This window comes from Trichosurus vulpecula, chromosome 8, assembly GCF_011100635.1.
Source record: "Trichosurus vulpecula isolate mTriVul1 chromosome 8, mTriVul1.pri, whole genome shotgun sequence".
NCBI classification, from domain to species: Eukaryota; Metazoa; Chordata; class Mammalia; order Diprotodontia; family Phalangeridae; genus Trichosurus; species Trichosurus vulpecula.
In genome coordinates, this window is record NC_050580.1 from 238,799,910 (window position 1) to 238,815,146 (window position 15,237).

Genomic DNA, 15,237 nt, shown 5'->3' on the forward strand with positions numbered 1-15,237 from the left:
ACTTTTTGATTTCTTTTGTTTCCTAAAGTCAGCCAAGATGCTCTCCCCCTACTTCCCAATTATAATTGCTTAGGTGTCTACACAAATACTCAAGAACCTAGATCATCAACAAAATTCTCCAAATTCCTTGTGTTGGATAACTTTGAGTAGACTGGGAAATATTGTCATATCCCATCTCATAGCCCTCAATTAATTACTTCACTCAAGATCCTAAAGCCTACATCTGCAAGCAGAGGTACATTGCTCCCCTGTAACCCTCATCTTGTAACTTTCAAAAAGGAGGGAGCATCCCTAACATATTTCAGAAATGGGGCTTTCCTATTAAAAAATGGAAAACCTGAAAGCCATTCCAGAAGCTCTCAAACCTTTATCACGATCCATTCACAGATTTGGAATGCTCTCATCTAGACAGACAAGCCTTGCGCATATGTTTTCTCCTTTTTCTTTCCCTAGTTCAGATGCTGGGACACCATAAAAACATTGATTCAGAAAGAAATCTTAGCAATCAAATGTACAAACAAAAAGCAATTGGAAAAACTGATCAATATTCTTGTTTCAAAATTACTTTAACTCAAAGCCTTCATAAAAATTGCTTACTTTACATAGCTGCCAAAATGATTTTCCTTAAAAGCAGATCTGACTATTACCTTTGAGGATCAAATATAAACTTTTCTGGCATCTAAGTCTCTTCATAACCTAACCCTACTTGCTCTTTCCAGCCTCATTCTATAGTAAACCACTTCCTCCACTCTACAATCGGGCAAAGCTGGCCATCTTGTTCCTCACATATCTCACCTGAAACAAAAAGTGTTAACATTTATTTTGCTGTTGCCCAAGGTTCTGTCCTGGGCAGTCATCTCTTTTCTCACTGAAATCTCTAACTCCACAGTCTCACCATTTTCCATGAGTTCAATCATCTCAATGAAGATGATTCCCAAATCAACTCATCTAGCCCTAGCCTCTCCTGATATTCAGGCCTGAATCACCAATCAACCACTGGACATGTCAATATGTCTAAAACAGAATTCATTATCTGTTAGAATCTGTTTACATGTCCAAAAAGAAAAAAAAAAACCAGAAGGAACCACAGACAAGCAAGATAATTCTGAAATTCATATGAGTTTATTATATACTAAAAAGAAAAATAAACTCTACATAATAAAGATTGCCAGTTTCATGTACAATCCTCTTCTCTTATTCTACATTGTATATGGAAATGTGTGTATGGGTGGGGGGGGGTGTTTCTTAAGTTCAAAATTTAAAAAAAAGTTACTGTCCCATTTCATAAAAAATAATGGGTGGCAGAAATTAAAAATATAATTTGAGTCATCTAATCAAGAATAAGGACCAAGATCGGGACACCAACCTCACCCCAAAACCTTGGTAGAGACCTTCTGACTGGTATACTTTCTTCCAGAACCACCTGGTCTATGTGGGAGAAGAGATTCTGCTCTCATCTACCTGACTCTTATCAAGGCCAAGGAATTCCTCACACTCCTTACCCTACCTCAGCCAAGGTTGATGAGGATTCTTAGACTTAAGGTTCCACACTTCCCTAATCTCCAATTAATCTATAGGGCTTGAAAGCTCCCTGAACTGCCCTCACCTGACTCAGGCCCACCACCTTCTCCTTAGTTAAGGGCAAAAGAAAGAGCCCCCCTGCATCCTAGCCCCACACTGGAAAAGGCAAAGCAACGGGCTGGGAGAAAATTTGCAACTCAATCCTACAGACCAAAAAATTTCCAAGGGCTAAGACCCCTATCCCAGAGTTGGGAATTCCCAGTCGTCCCTCTATCAGGAAATTCTCCTCCTTCTCTGTTCTTCAAAAAGCTCAGAGGCCTCCATGCTTTCCTTCCTCTACCAACAAGACAACTCCTCCCTCCATAAGTGAGACCTTTCAACTGGCACAAAATCTAGAAACATCAGCTCAAACCTATATAACATTTTCACTATTCCCAATCTGAATGGAAAGAGAAAATTTGAAATGCAATAAAGAACTTCTATATCAGAAAAGATTTAAGTAATAAAAATTCTTCCAGAAACTCGAATTGAAGCATCACTGGATGGAATAGAAGACCAAAAAATGAACTGGATAATTACTATATTAAAGGAATAAAATCAGTATTCTGAAGCAGTTAAACAACACAAGAAGAAATGAAGCAAGTAGAGAACATGTAAAATTATATCCTATGGCCAAAAATATCTATGGAAAAAGCAAATAACAGCATCGACAACGCTGAGGAAAGATTTATAATTAAATTGAAGAATAATTCTAGGAATCAACAGAATCGAAAAAGTAAATGAAGGATATGGATGAAAATAAAATTAATTTGAAAGACAAAGCAAGAAATACAAATATCAGACTGATTAATAAGGATCCCAGAAGATACCGGAGGAAAGGGGTGAGGGGGGCTGACAATGTAGTCAAGGAGTCCACAAAGAAGGATACCACAATATTCCATACAAGAAGCAAAAGGGGCCTGAATTGAAGTGGTAGTAGTTGCATAAGTGCAGAAAAGGGGACACATGCAAGAGAATGTTGTGAAAGTAGGTGAAAGACAACGAGTTCTGTCTGAGAAATGTTGAGTTTGAGAAATCTATAGGACATCCAATTTGAGATGTCCAGAAGGCAATTATTCAGTTACTTCCCAACTGATGGCATCCCTTCAGTCTTCAATTCTTTGCCACTGAAAAAAAGAACTGTTATAAATATTTTTGTTCATCCTTATATTTTATTTTAATTAGGTCTAATTCCTCCCTTAACCTATCTTCCCTTTTATTAGTCTCTTTTCCTTCCTCTTTTTTCTCTCCTGCTCCTGTATTATTTCTGTACCCAACTATGTGTGTAAATATCCTTCCCTCTTGACCAGTTCAGATGATAGTGAAATTCAGGTGCCACGTGTTCTCTCCAACTCTGCATCTCTGTTTATATAGAATTCCACATGTACATACCAATTACATGAGATAACTTCCCCTAACCTTCCTCCCTCCACAGTGTATTCCTTTCCCTTCCTTCCCATTCTTCTTTTGAGATCAACAAGACACAGCAGATGCTGCTCTGTCTAATGATCAGACTCCCTCTATGACCTCTGATGATGACAAGATTCAGAGGGAATACATGTATCATGTTCCCATATTAGAATCTAAATAATTTATCCTTATGTAGCCCCTTGTTTATTTATTTTTACTTTTTTATGTTCCTCTTGAATCTTGTTTATGTTTCAAAGTGTCTATGCAACTGTAATCTTTTCATCAGGAATGTTTGGATGTCCTCTATTACACTAAAGGTCCACTTTTCCCCCAGCATGATTACAATCAATTTTGCTGGGAAAGTTATTCTTGGCTGTTATCCTATGTCATTTGCCTTCTAGAATACTGGATTCCATGCTCTCCACATCTTCATAGTGGTGTGTGTGAAATCATGTGTTATGCTGAAAGTAGCTGCTTGGTACTTGAATTCTTTCTTTCTAGTGGCTTTCAGTATTTTTTTTTTAATCTGGAAACTCTGGATTTCGGGAATAATGCTCCTGAGAATTTCATTTTGGGGTTTCTTTCAAGAGACACCCAACAGATTCTTTCTATTTCTACTTTGCCCTCTAATTATAAGAGGTCTAGGCAATTTCTTTTGTGGTTTCTTGAAAAATGATGTGTAGGCAATTTTTTTGTCATAGTTTTCAAGTATTCTAATGATTCTTAATGTTTTTTCTCTTTGATTTCTTTTTGAGGTTAATAGTTTTTGCTATTAGATATCTTACATTTTCTTTTTTTAAATTTGTTTTAATATTTCTTGTTGCCTCATGGAGTCACTGGAATCTATTTGGTCCATTCTAGTTTTCAGAGAATCTATTGCTTGGGCAAGGTTTTGTACTTCTTGTGCCAAACTACTAATTCTCTTTCCAATGATTTTTTCTATAGTTCTCGTTCTTTCTTCCATTTTTTTTCCTGCTAGCAATAGTATTTATTAAAAAAACATTTAAACTCTTTTTAAAAAATTCTTGCTTCATCTCTCCTAGGTATTCTAGTTAAATATGTGGCCAAAATGTGTTTTTCTTTGAGGCTTTGCTTGAAGAATATTGTTTTGGAACCATTCTGTCACTGTTAAAGCTTTTTTATGCTCAGATTGTTAGCTTTTTCCTCTCCTTCTTCCAGCTTACTTTATGATATCAGAACTGGGTAATAAGCAACAGGTGCCAGATAGCCCTTGTTCCTGAATCCTACACAAACGTGGGCAGCTCTATGCCGGATCTGGGAACTCTTCTTTCGCTAGTGCATAGTCTCTCCCTGTGCTGCAATGATAGGCACAGTGAGCTCCTGTACAGACTCTGTCCCCAATAAAGACACTCACTCATAGACCTCTCTGTCTGTTTCACTATGCCAATTTGAATCAGAAAAATGACTACTATGACTTTTTCTTGGGTTTTCTGGTCAAGATTCAGTTTCATGTGTGTTCTAGATCTTTTTGGTGGTGTTGTACATAGAAGCTCAATATACTTCTTTGCCTTCATATACTTTCTATATATCTTATATCTACCTAGATAGTTACATGTTGCCTCTCCTATTAAATTATACACTGCTTGAGAGCAGGTACTGGGGGAATTTTTTTTTTAGTGTATTTTTTTGCCTTTTTTTGTATCCACAGTACTTTAGCACAGTACCCACTACATAGTAAGTGTTTAATAAATGCCAATGACTGAGTGACTGATCAACAAAGTCAAAATCAGCAAAGATCCAAGAATGATGAAGACTTAGAAAATAACATGAGATTTGGGAATTAGGAGATCACTGGTAATTTTGGAGAACGCAGTTTCAGTTGACGGATAAGAAGGCAAAGATGACTCTGATTTCAAAACTGATGATGATGTGCTAGCCAGAAATAGGAAAGTTCAGAAGAAGGATGGGTTTGGGGGTAAAAATAATAAGTGCTGTTTTAGACAGAGAAAGATTGAGATGACAAAGAAACATGAAGTTCAAAAGGTCCAATAAATATTGATACTATGAGCCTAGAGCTCAGGAGAGAGAATAGAATAATATATGGTGATTTTAGAGTAATCTGCATAGAGATAATCATTGAACCCATAGGACCTGATACAATCACTGAGAGAGGCTGTACAAAGAGAAGAAAAGAGGGTTTAGAGTAGATCTTTGGGTGCTCATATTAAGAGGGGATGGTAAGAATCCAGCAAAAGAGACTGATAAGAAATAAACAGGTGGGAGGAAAACTAAGATAAAAACATAGAGGAGAGAGTATGGAGAAGAGAAGGAGGTAAACAGTGTCAAATGCTGAGGAAGAGACCTGCCCTTAAGGATTCTGTTCCAGGGTGAAGAGCAGAAGAACAGGAAAAGGGCAACAGATCACTAGAAATTATGAATAGAGCAGTTTTGGTTGAATGATAAGGTCAAAAATTATGTTGCAAAGATCTGAGTTATGAGAGAAGAGGACAAGAAGGAAATGAATGTATATAACTTTTTCAAGGAGTTTCATTGTAGAAAGGAAGAGATATGTAAGATGATCACTTAAGGCAATGGTAGGATCAAGTGAGGGTATTTTAAGGCCAGAAATTATCTGGGCATATTTGTAGGCAGGAGGGGAAAAGTTATCACATAATTAGAAATTGAAGATTCATGATTAATACCTATGCTAAAAATATTTTGAATAATTGAGAAAAAAAACTACTAAAATTCTTTTGAAACAAATACGTTCCTAACAACTAAACTAGGGAGAGATAGAGTAGAGAAAGTAAGGCACAAACCACTACCATCATATCTCTTCCCCCTCCTCCTATCATTCCTTATGATCATACTGAACTTACACAAAGGATAAAACATTAAGTGCAATATTAGGCAATCAATTAACAAAAGTAATGATATTAAAAACTAAAATAAACAAAACTATATCATTATAGCAAAAGACAGAGAATAAGCTTTAATAAAACATATTCAAAAATCTAAAAAGAAGTACATGTGTAGTCAGGCCAAGTTTTACTATGATGAATAAATATATATTATGGCTAAATCCTTATCAGGATTTAGAACAATTGGCACAAAATTGGCACAGTTTTTTTTTTTCACTAACTGACAGATTCCCCTTATTCCAGCTGCATTGGTTTTGTTCATTCAAAAGCTTTTAAATTTCACATAACTGAAATTGTCTATTTTATCTTTCGTGATATCTTTTATCCCTTATTTGGTTAAGAATACCACCCCCTGCCATAACTGTGAAAGATACCTCACTGTATTCTCTTCTATTTTTTTTTCCTCAATAGACTCTATTTTTCCCCTGTTCAGTAGACTGTAAGATAAAGGAAGATGGCACAGTAGAGTGCTGGATGTGGAGTCAGGAAGACCTGAATTCAAATTCTGCCTCAGATACTTAATACCTGTATGACACTAAGCAAGTCCCTTAACTTGGGTGTGCCTCCGTTTCCTCAACTATAAAATGGGGATAAGAATAACACCAAGCTTCCAAGTTGTCGTAAGGATCAAATGAGATAATATTTGAAACCTTAAAGCGTTGTATAAATGCTTGTCGTTGTTATTGGATCTATTAAAGAGTTTTGGCTCTCTTCCTCTTGGCAGCTGCTTGGGACTATGCCAGCACATGGCAGTTAGAACACGTGGTTATCTGGGTAAGCCTGAAACTGAAGTTCAATCATTTCTTTTCCCTGAATCTGGGACACTAAACATCAATCCTGGGAGAAAAGGCACATCCAGCAGTGGTGCCGACCCAAGTTCAAGAGTCCCTTGGTTTCGAAGCTAGTGGGGGCTCCCAAGGAGCCTTCTGCTTCCAACTACTGTGCCAGTGCTCAGAGGTGAAGATGAGCACAAGCAGTGGAATACTGCAACCGAAAGGAGGAAGAAGACCCAAGCCAAGCACTATGAATCCTTCGGAGGCAGCGACAGTCTGAGGGAAAAATGAAATATCTATATAGTAGTCTTACAAAAATGACTTTACCTTTCAAGGGTAGTATAATAGGGAGAATGAGTGATTGTTTTACATTTTAAGCATTTGTTAATGTGCCCTTGTGAGTCTTTTTATGTTTTAAGGATTTTTTTTGTGGAAGACATAAATAGTTGCTCTATATCTGATACCTATTTTATTCACTAAGTCCTACTTCTAGAAAAAACCCTGTTATTTTAGAGAGATCCTAGATACAACTCTCCTTATACACATTTTCTCCAAAACTCTGGAGTGGAGGTGTAAAAAGACAGAGAAAGCAAGAAAAGACTGACGTCCCTCCTCTTTGGAATCAGAGAGCCCAGTAGGATGAACCTGGGCTCTTCAAGGTCCAAAGTATAGGATATCCTGGAGAGAGGTTATTCAACACACACACACACACACACACACACACACATACACACACACACACACCGTACATGGTTAACAAGAGGATCATGATTTAGTAAGTGCATCCACTAATGAATTTCTTTTATTTGGTTCTAAGTAGCTTTAGAACCTGTCATTTTAGCACTGACAGCCATGAAAATCAAGTATCAAACTAAGCTGAGCTTTGAACCAGACTTTCAAATTTCTTGATTTAACAAAGGGTTAAAATGAAATTTTGAAAAAAAATTGAAGCACTAAAAAATATTAATGCTATTTTAGTGAGATTAAAAGGGGCTTTGTGCAATCAATAAAATAAAAATTATTTTTAAATGTTCATTTCATCTTGTTTACAACCTTTTTAAATTTATTTTACATGTTTTAAATAGTAAACATATTTATACAGAATAAACTATGTAATTTATACTATAGATATATTTGATATATATGGTAAAATATTTTTTACTAATAAAAGTATGTAATCAAAAAAGTTTGGAGCAAACAGGATGGAATGTCAGGATTAGAATCAAGAAGTTCAAATGTTTAATCCTGGGCTACATAATGCTAAACAAGACACAACCTTTATGTACCTCAGGTAACTCTCTAGGCTTTACCATAAGTCACAGTAGTGGGTAAGGAGAGTAAGTTTCCTACACTGAAGAAATCACAGGTCATTTGCTTAGTTGGGAAATGGACCTGCTGACTATATTATATAAAATCTCATTTCTTTTTATGCAGGAATGGAAAGCTGCCTAAAAACAAATGCAGAAAAACAATTTAGTTTCCCACTTAAGATGATATGCTATCAGACTAACATCACTCTAAAGATAAGTTAGCTATAAAGTCTGTCAGAATAATGTATGAACAATAAAATTCTGCTTATTCCAAAAAAAACTACTCCTCTTCTTTTTATGATATCTTTGGTAGCCAAGAAATAAGTAATTATCATTTACTTATATAATGAATACTATCTTATTTCATGGCATGATTTTTTTTCTCTTAGCAAGTCCTTCAATAATAATTCTCCCAGGTAAATTTCATCTTTACAGAAACTTAATTTTAAAACTACCATTACCTACTGTTAAACTAAAGAAGTAAAAATATCCCACTTTTTTACTAAAAGGCAAACAATGCTCAGAAAATTAAAGAAATAGATAACAGCTTTAAAAGTTGATTTTCTATGTATCAATAAGAAGCATGGAATAGAAATAATCCTGAACTTAGAATACAGTGGGGAAATGGAAAGGAGAATTGAAGAGACAATTGCTTATTTGCTGTCAAGTGCTTAGTAAATTGCTTCTCTTTATTGACCAATAAAGAGCAAAAGTTTCATTAAAATTTAGGGTCAAGTTAAAAACAAAATAAAAATATTCAGTCCAGCTCCCTTTTCTGCTATTTCAATATATGGGAACCACAGAAGAGGACCCCTCTCCAAACTCTGAGTCCAAGAATTAGGCTGATGAAATCAACTAACGAATAGAAGTATTTCTTAATTTTGACTGTTTTCACTTTCATAGAGTTTGTGTCATCAGTCTTACAGATGAAGAAACTGGGGCAAGGAGCTAAATATAACAAATTTTCTCCAACATCAAAGATAGTAAAGCAGCCAGATCTCATCTGTTTTAGCATCTATCAATGCATTATTATTGATAATTTTTGTCTTATTTTCATCTAAAAATTACTAAGTTGTTGGTAAATTTAAAAACATATACTTAATTAAGTATTATTTAAAAGGGCAGTTAGCTTGTTTTGTGTGTTTTTCAAAGAAGAGAGCATAATAGGCCTTTGCAACTAAAATAATCAAGGTCTCTGAGTAGACCTTTCTTTTAAATTTTACTGCTGCCTTTTGTTTTTAATCACTTTATATCAGTCTTACTCTTACTCATCTTCTGCCATTTATCTCTCTATCTCCATACAACAATAATTATGCCATATAACCAAGAAAAATAGTTAAGCAAAACCAACTAGCAATACTTTGTATCTGACAGGTTTCTCTGCTGATAAAAGGTAAGCAAAATTCATCATTGCAATAAATTGAAGTTGGCTGCTGTTTTGTATAGTTTTCATTTGTATCATAGCAGATATTGTCTTTCTTACTTTTTGCTTCATCAGCTAATGATCTGAAGATACATTTAAATTCAAGAATGTAAAAATGCTTTGACAATAGATGTGGCTCAATATTGTTTCTACAAAGTTTAATTTCAGTTTAATGGAAGATTAGAGGGACCAAAAAACTTTTATTAATACAATAATAATATAAAACACATTATACCTTGACAGATTTCTTGGATTGTAAACATAAGTTACTTGTTTGTATTGATGTTCAATGCTAGGTGTCTGCTAAAACATTTAACCAAAATGCACTAGGAAGCTCCTTTTTGAAAGGAAATATTTATATGGGTATTAACATGCATATATTCACATATTTATATATGTATATTCTTTTTTATAGAATCACTACCCTAAAGTCCAAACAAAATGATTCTTTTGTGCCAAAACACAAGATAAATTTAAATGTGGCATAAGATAAAGCAGCTGATACATCAGATTACAAACTAAAAGATACTATAAAGAAAAATTTGCTTCTGCATGAAAGAAAAAACTAGTAGCAAAAACCTTGCCCAAAAGCTTTTATTGTATTAATCACCCAAGTCAGTTGTTATTATATATTATTTCTTTTCCTATTACTCTCCAAATTTTTAGTACCTGCTTCTAAAAAGTGATTAATAAGTTTCTATTGATGAATAATCATGTCGATTGTCATTTAATTATCAGTTAGCATTTAGTTTAAATTATGGCCCATATTCCTTTGATTCTTCAAAGAACCTAAAAGTCAAATATCAGTTTATTTCAGGAAGATTGACTAAATGGATGTAAGAAGTCAGCAGAGATTAAATCAGAACAGAACCATTGATCAAGGATGCCTGGAATTCTTTGGAATACAAATAGCCTATCCAGGCTAATGAGGTTCAACTTGAGTTTAGAGAATTAATGTATTTGGTATGTTCTGCACAGTTACTGATTTAAGGTCTTAGATAAATTTCCAAAGGTAAATTGTGGAAACTCAAAAGTCAGTTCCACTTTTACTTTCACAGTCTTCACTAGTGTGAAACGATTGTTCATATTTTATCATGTATTTCAGACTAACCAAAACTACTACAATTAGTAACTGAATAAAAGTCCTTTTAAAAGTTTACAATCTTTCTAGAAATCCATGTGATTTTAACAAAACCCACCCATCACCCACAGTATTTAGCGTAGGTATAATATATACAGCATTCAACATATATTTCTGAAATGAATGAATCTCTATTAATTCCTCCAATAATCATTTAAATATGTACTAATCATATACCATTAGCAAGGCGGCAAGCTGTTGTGTTTGGGATAGAAGGATCAAATCAATCAGAATTTTTTTAGTGCCTATTCATACCAGGCCCTGGGCTAAGATATATACATATATATATATATATATATATATATATATATATATATATATATATATATATATATATATGACATGGTACTATGGCAGGAAAAAAATAATAGCTAGAGAGGTCTTAGAATGCATTAAAAATTGTATAGCTTTCAAGAATACAAAGTAGTCTATTTCATGACTCTTATATGTTGCAAAAAAGATAACAATCCCTGCTGCTATTTTTAAAATAAAATTTCCTTTTAAACTAAAATGTGAGGGTTTAACAGTGTGGGTACAAAGCTATCTAAAGGAACTTTACAATGTCTGCAAACTATGTAGGACTTAATTAAAGCCCTCAATGAACTTGAAGTAAATCTAATCAAGTCAAGAATTACCAATAAATCCTAACTAAAAGGAGTTGAGAGAAAACTAAAAAGAGTTAATAAAATCTTACAGGAAAAATGAATGATGTACTTCCAAAACGAAACAGTAACGTTCATTTTTCATCTTCTCCAAAGAGGAAGACCCTTGAAAAGGACCATAAGGCTCAACGCAAAAAATGTGGGAAAAGTACTTAAGTCGATGTTAGGGTCTCTCCATCTGATATCAAATAATACATATAACATGTTAATGTAATATGTAATATGCATATATATGTATATATACTATATGTAATTATTATATGCAATATGTAATAAAAGAAAACCATTACAAATCAACATTCAATACACCAAACCAAAATCTCCCATCATGACCTGTGTTGGTAAGCAAAATGGGCTCTTAGCACTTAGTTCACCCAAGTGCCCTTGAAGAGTTTGGCTTTTGTTTCCTTTGAGTAATTCAGTGTATTTCATTGAGCCTTACTAGGTGCTAAGCCCCAGGCCCAAACCCCTATTAGGTGTAAAACCTATGTGGGTGTGGATTGGTAACTAAGGTGGGGCCCCAGGTGGGGCTAACTAAGGGAGGGCCTACTTTACACATGAGTTTGAGTGATAGGTTTGGGACATCAGAGGCTCTTAGACCACGTGGATTTAAGTGGCCTCTTTGTGATGATTTTAGGTCACATGGGTGAGTTGCATGTGTGACTCACCCTCGACCCTGAAAAAGATATAAAACCAGGGGTTGGCTTTCTCTTCTTTGGAGCTCTTATACCCACAGCAGTGGTGGTGTGAGTGACTCTGGGCTAGCCCTTGTTCTGAGCTCCCGGGCTGAACTTAGATGTTGGTAACTATTGTTTGGAGACTCCTGGGCAGCCATAGCTAAGAAGCCCTCCAGCTCGTAAACACAGATGTTGGGACTTTGTTAAACTCTGGTAACTATGTATTGGGATTTGAATCAGATAAGGTCTGTCTGTTGACGTTTGTAATTTGTTTGTATTTTGCTCTGAAGTTCAGTGTGCTGACTTTTTCCCCTGAACTAAGTGAATTGTATTTGTATGCTGAATTAAAGTAAGCTTGTCAACCCCTTAACGTTGCTTTCCTTAGAAAAGTAGATCAAAAAAACCTGTGCTTTTGCAGCATGCTGCTAGCGTTCTTGTTGTTGGGCTTATGTTGATCTTTCACCCCCACAACAGCTGCTAGTGGGATTGTGGAAACATGACCCCAACACTTCTTCCTATCCCTATGAGTCAAAGGACAATTCAGCAAGAGGCAGAGGAAAAATTCAGGGTCAGTGAATAAGAAGGCAATCAGAAGGATATAATTACCAAGTGAAAATCAAGTAACAGAAAACTCAAGAGTGCTTTTTTTGCTCATTCCACAAGGAGAAAATCAGATACAATCCACACAGAAAGAAAGAAAAGCAGCAACTGGTTCTGAACAGCAGGCAAGGGGATTTGTCCACCTTTGACAGTAACTAACACATTTTTTACAAAATTTTTCTTCAGGAGGAATAACTACACTTCTACAACACATTACTTTTCTTAGCTATACAAAAGGCTAAAAAACAACCTGCAAAGAAAGACAATTTAAAAGGCTTTGGGTGTACCACTACTTGTAATAAGCTATGTATTAAATACAGTGGAATATATTATGTAAGGAACACAAATATTTCACATCTTTAGAAAGACTCATAAACACAATCCAAAAGATATTTTCTATAATTCCTTGACAACACAGCATAAAGATGCAAACTCCAAGGATGATAAGAAAAGTACTTCTTTCCAGTTTCATAAAATTAACTGCTTTCAATACTTAGTAAGTCCCAGGATATCTAACGATTCCTTTTCAACTTTGAAATCCCTCAGTATGACACCTCAATAAAATTACAATTGACAGATTTATTCTCAAAAATATATACTAAGCTAGATGGATGCTTCTCTGAATAACAGGGGTGGGAAATCTGTGGTCTTAAGTCCACGTGTGGCCTTCTAGGTTCTTGGGTGTGGCCTTTTGATTGAGTCCAAGTTTTACAGAACAAATTCTTTTATTAAGGGGATTTGATCTGTAAAATTGGATTCATTCAAAGGGCTGCACTTGAGGCCCCAGAGGGCCACATGTGGCCTTGAGACCACAGTTTCCCCATGCCTAGAATAGGACATCAACATTTGATCTATTTTGATTATTCAACTATCACAGAAACAAAGTAACTTCTTTCAAATCTATCTTCTCTTATTCTGATTTTAATATTTTTTTTATAATTACTGTATCTATCTTAGCAATAAAAGATTAATACAGTATGTCCCAAAAGATTTAGTGCAATTTTATGCTTTAATAGCTTAAGCATTTAAGTTTAAGTAGCTTGAAACTGCACTATGACTTCTGAACTTTTCCTAACTTAAATGTTTCTATTCTTTTCACTCTGAAAATCTAAGTGAACCCCTCCGTTGAGAAACCAGGTGTGTGCCAATACAATTTTGACAGGTGAGAAATTACTCTGAATGGGTGACATTAGCTTTTTTTATCCTTCAGACTAAAATCTTTTTTCCAAACTAAAGTTACTTGGACCTGATGGATTTGAGAAGCATCCTTGAATTTGGAGTTTTATTCTGATCTATTGTAAATGAGTTCAGAGAACTACCACATTCCATTATACAGACTATCCCAGAAGTCAACATTGTATTGGCACACACCTAGTTTCTCAACAGAAGGGGTCACTTAGATCTTCAAAGTGAAAAGTAATTGCTACTGGAAGAGGAACATTTAAGTTGGAAAAAGAAGAAAGAAAAGGCTGTTCAGCTATGAATTAAATGAGGAAGAAGAGGTTTTTGTGGGTTACCTTGATTGAGAAAAAGGACCCGATTTCCTAATTTTCTTTTAAGTCCATCAGACAATTTTGTTGAACATATCTGTGGTTCTAAGGATTAAATTTAAAATATCAAAGTTACCTCTGTTTGTTCTTCTAACTGTGCTTTTTCCTTGTCTTTTCTCTCAATGCATCGCTTCAATTCCTGTACCTCAGACATCATGACACTGTGGTTCAGCTTGGCTTTCAGCTCTGAGACCTGTTTCTCCAGTTCTTGTTTCTCCTGATCAGACCTCTCAGCCCCTTGAAGATAAAATAGAACGATATACGTGAGTAATATATACAGAAACGTGTTGTTTATGTAATATGCAGATCCTTTATACACAACTATCATCCATCAAGAAGCATTTGTGGGGATCCACTATGTGCCAGTACATAAAGGTACACAGAAACAAATCCAGTTTTCAAAGGCACGTATAGCCTCTCAAGTAAGACAATACATACATGACAAAGATGTGGAATAAATACAAAATAGATACAGGGTAGTAATAATAACAGTAATAATAATAGTAGCTAATATTTACATAATGATTCCTAGTGCCAATCACTGTGTGTGTGTGTGTATACACACACATGCACACACACATATATATATACTTACTGTATACTGTATATTACACTGTGTGTGTGTGTGTGTGTGTGTGTATAATTATTAACTCTTTTGATCCTCACAACAACCCTGGGAGGTAGGTGCTAATATTATCCCCACTTTACAAATAAGTAAACTGAGGCAAACAGGTTAAGTGACTTGGCCAGGGTCAAACACATTAAGTATCTGAGGCTGAATTTGAATTCATGTCTTCCTAACTCTGGGTCTGGCACTCTATCCACTGAGCCATCTAGCTACTCCCATTCTAGGATAGTTAGGAAGCCTGTTAGGGCTCTTAGGAAAGACTTCATATGGAAGATCACGTAACTGCATTCCAAGAATTATCCCATTCTCCCATGTTTCAAGGTTCTTATCTATTCATCACCAGTCTCAAATTGACGTTGTAGATGTTTCCATTTAGTAGTTCTTATTCCTTCAAGGAATGCAATGGAAGAATATGTGCATCCTCTGTTGATTCAAAATGAGAACCATGCACAGTGGTTCTCAAACTTTGCCACAGTAGCAGGACCCTTCAGTATAAAACTTTGGCAAAACTCTTATACTAAAATTCTCTAAAATTACTATCTTTAATGCCTACTAATGAACAGCCTAAATTCATTAAGAAAAAAACTTGCAATCTTTCAGGATTCATCGCAGTAGTTTGAG

The 15,237-nt window shown here is 35.1% G+C and overlaps 1 protein-coding gene across 1 annotated transcript in view; it reads right to left on the bottom strand.

Moving 5' to 3' along the window:
• Nucleotides 1–15,237, bottom strand: part of CEP128 (centrosomal protein 128) — a 534,450-nt gene that overhangs the window by 421,829 nt on the left and 97,384 nt on the right. The window contains exon 11 of the mRNA XM_036737234.1: nucleotides 14,065–14,225. Within this exon, the coding sequence (XP_036593129.1) occupies nucleotides 14,065–14,225 (161 nt within the window). The remainder of the gene's footprint in view (nucleotides 1–14,064; nucleotides 14,226–15,237) is intronic.